The sequence below is a fragment of the Colletotrichum graminicola genome, assembly GCF_000149035.1.
Source record: "Colletotrichum graminicola M1.001 genomic scaffold supercont1.16, whole genome shotgun sequence".
NCBI lineage: Eukaryota > Fungi > Ascomycota > Sordariomycetes > Glomerellales > Glomerellaceae > Colletotrichum > Colletotrichum graminicola.
In genome coordinates this window covers 235650-238585 of record NW_007361020.1, presented here as the reverse complement: position 1 = coordinate 238585, position 2936 = coordinate 235650, and the positions used below count along the sequence as shown (strand labels likewise).

At 57.4% G+C, this 2936-nt stretch overlaps 1 protein-coding gene across 1 annotated transcript; it reads right to left on the bottom strand.

Annotated features, from left to right (window-relative positions):
• Positions 1-1491: 1491 nt before the first annotated feature.
• Positions 1492-1701, bottom strand: GLRG_04878 (uncharacterized protein; the record flags this gene model as incomplete). The annotated part of the gene is made up of 1 exon (XM_008095563.1): positions 1492-1701. One exon carries the CDS (start codon positions 1699-1701, stop codon positions 1492-1494), a length of 210 nt encoding a protein of 69 aa, XP_008093754.1.
• Between the last annotated feature and the right edge of the window lie 1235 nt (positions 1702-2936).

Below are 2936 nucleotides of genomic sequence, written 5' to 3'. Positions count from 1 at the left end.
GACCGTCTCTACCAAGGTCGATCAGCACGGGTCGCTGGTCCTTTCCGGTCGCCCGCGGGGACGGCGCCGACGCCACACCCTTGATTAGTAGGTAGGGGAATGGGTCGGTAGGCGAGAAAGAAGGATACCCAGGTAAGGACGGAGTACTCCGTACAGAGTAGGCAGTGGCGGCAATGGCAATGGTCATCATCATCAGCAGCATCATCATGCGTTTCCGTGCTCCGACTAGCGTGTCTGTGTCTTGGTTCGTCGCAGCATACGCGTAACCTTGGCTTGGGGGAGGAAGGGGAAGAAGAAAAAAAAAAGAATGATCCATTGGGATGTATCACGGCTGTTCGGACCTCAAGCAAAAAGCCGGGCAATCCAAAGCAGGCTCGCCCGTCTGGGCATATGTGTGTGTGCGTGTGTGTGCCTCTAGCAGGAAGCAGATTTTCGGGCGACGTGGGAAAGGCGATTAGGGGGTGGGGCTATCCACCCCACCGTCGTGCTCCTGTTTCAACAAGCAAGACGTAGCAGTGTGTCTAAATTATGGTACGAGTACTCCGTACGAATACCACGTATATTATTACATACATGCCTAGGTAGGTAGGTCAATTGGTGATAGCGTAGAAGGGCGCTTAAGAAACGATGATGTACCCGCTGGGTACAGTACTTTAACCGCACTGGAACCCCTCTGCCCAGCGAAACCAGCCCGGCTCAAGACGCCTGGTTTGAGTGAGGTTCAGAGGTATGCACCAAAGAATCAACCACGGCCAATGTGGGACGCGATGGATCCCGTCAGACGGCTGGCCGTGTGCCATCTTTGTTGTCTCTGGTCGTCACTCAGCGACATTGCGTGCGTCGCGCGGCGTGACTGGAGCGAGAGGTTTTCCGTGGCTGAGAGACCCTTCACCAACCTCCGCAAAACTCTCCATCCCCGCGAGGACCGAGAATGCAACAGTGCAGTTGTAGTTTGGGAACAGATGTTAGCGTAGCTTCCACGGTGCCGAGACAAGACATTGGGGGGGTGGAGGGGACTCGTGCGTGGGTAGCACCAGTGAAGCAACAGAGCTGCAGCTTCGCACACTGGGGACCACCAGATGCAGCCTTGTCGGCCTCCCCCCTCCCCCCGGTCTAACACGCAACTCCGCATCATCGGCGCTGTCGAGGTGTCACCTGAGCAAACGGGATTGGTCGACTGGCGCTTGATGACTCCTGGGAGGGCGGGTACACAAATCTTGCAGTAAGTTGCCGTGATGGCGAGCCTGCCCTGATGCATGCGATGCGATGCGACGATCAAGACACGTTGGACGCACTGCGACGAGGCCGCCGGCCAACAAGATGCCCAGATGCCCAACCCCTTTGGTCGCACTGGCTGATGTGTCATGGCAGGTGACTGACTGCCTTGCGACAACAGCGCCGTCTTCGTCCTTCCTTCTTGGCCGTGCTTGCTCTCACCGCGCTCTCGTCCAACCGTGACAGGAAGTCAGCGACAGGCCCGCCCGTAACCACTCACGGGCGGAATCCAAGGGGTGCTCGTTCGGAAGCTGCGGCGCTAGCACCGCTCATGCACGGCGTCCCTCGGGCTCCCCTCCTGTGCGGTCGATTCCTGCTCGCTTGCCCGGAGGGGTCCATACACGTGTAAAACCATGGGCGACCAGGGCCGTAGTCGAGAGCTTCTTCAATGCTGCGTTTTGGCTGGTTGTCGGCAATAAGGTGCATCACACCGACATTTGACATCGTAGAGCAGCAGCAGCATGTCATGTGGTCCTCTGGTATCACGTTGAGCCAACCAATTGTGCGATACTGCAATTTCTTGCTTGCCAGTCGCCCTCAAGGACCGGACGGACCGCCATGGTCCATTTAGCGGACTTCGCGCGCTGAAGCTGTCGTGAGAACCGACGTGCCGTCCAACGGGTGAGCGGCGGCGATATGCATCCAACAGCAACGTCATGTAGGTCATTGGCAAACTCCTTGGCATGGCCTGTCATGTCAGATGCGCATGCCGCCCACAACGATGAGATGAACGCTGGGAGGGTCATGCGTCAGCCCAGTTGCGGCGCGAAGCCTTTGTTCTGCAACCGAAATTAACCTGCTGAGCCAACAGTCGTTTCCTCCGTCGAACCGCCAAGATGATAGCAGCCGGAGGAGGAGGGTGGGGCCTTAATTGCGGCTGATATTGCATACGATGACAGCCATAAGTCCACGTCAGGCTGGCATTCTCACAGGCCTGTCGACCTTTCCTCTGTTATGTTGTGGCCCTCTCCTAGGATGTGAACCATGTTTGATGAGCAACAAAACGTTGCGACTTTGGCCCGCCCAAGAGTGGCAATCGGCCGAGAGAATCCTTGACGCCCTTCCCCCCTCCCCCCGTCGGCCCGGACCCCCAACCCAACATGCTCGAGCGCGTTCAACTCGCCTCGGTCGGTTGGCGTTGAGCCTCATACAACGTACTCACGGAATAAGGGTCCACGCCATGTGCTGGCTAGGGTCGACACCGATTGCAGCAGTACCGTATACAGAAGCAGGATATTGGCCTAACCGCTGTCTCTAGAACGAAACCCTTTTCCGGATGTAGACGGGGTCGGGATGTCATATCCAAGTGTGCGGATCGGGAGCGGTCAAGGGGTTTGTTCGTCCCTGTTTTGTTGTTTTTCCCCCTCCCCCTCCGCCCCGAGACAAAGTGTTACCTCAATCAGGTACGCGACGCTGAAGCATGGGGACGACAGAAGGATTGGCACGGCTGAGATCCGGGAGGGTTTTGAGCGCCGATCTTATCTTTGGCTAGGTATTGTCGTTGTTGAAGAAAGGGCACACTGTCACCGGATTCCAAGTATGCGGTTGGACGAACCGACCCCTGCACGCTGGGCGCTGGGCGCTGCTCACCGCCGCCATGTTTCGGAAAGAGGCTGCTGGATGTGGATGCTATCCCGTCGATCTGTAACCTATACTCCGTA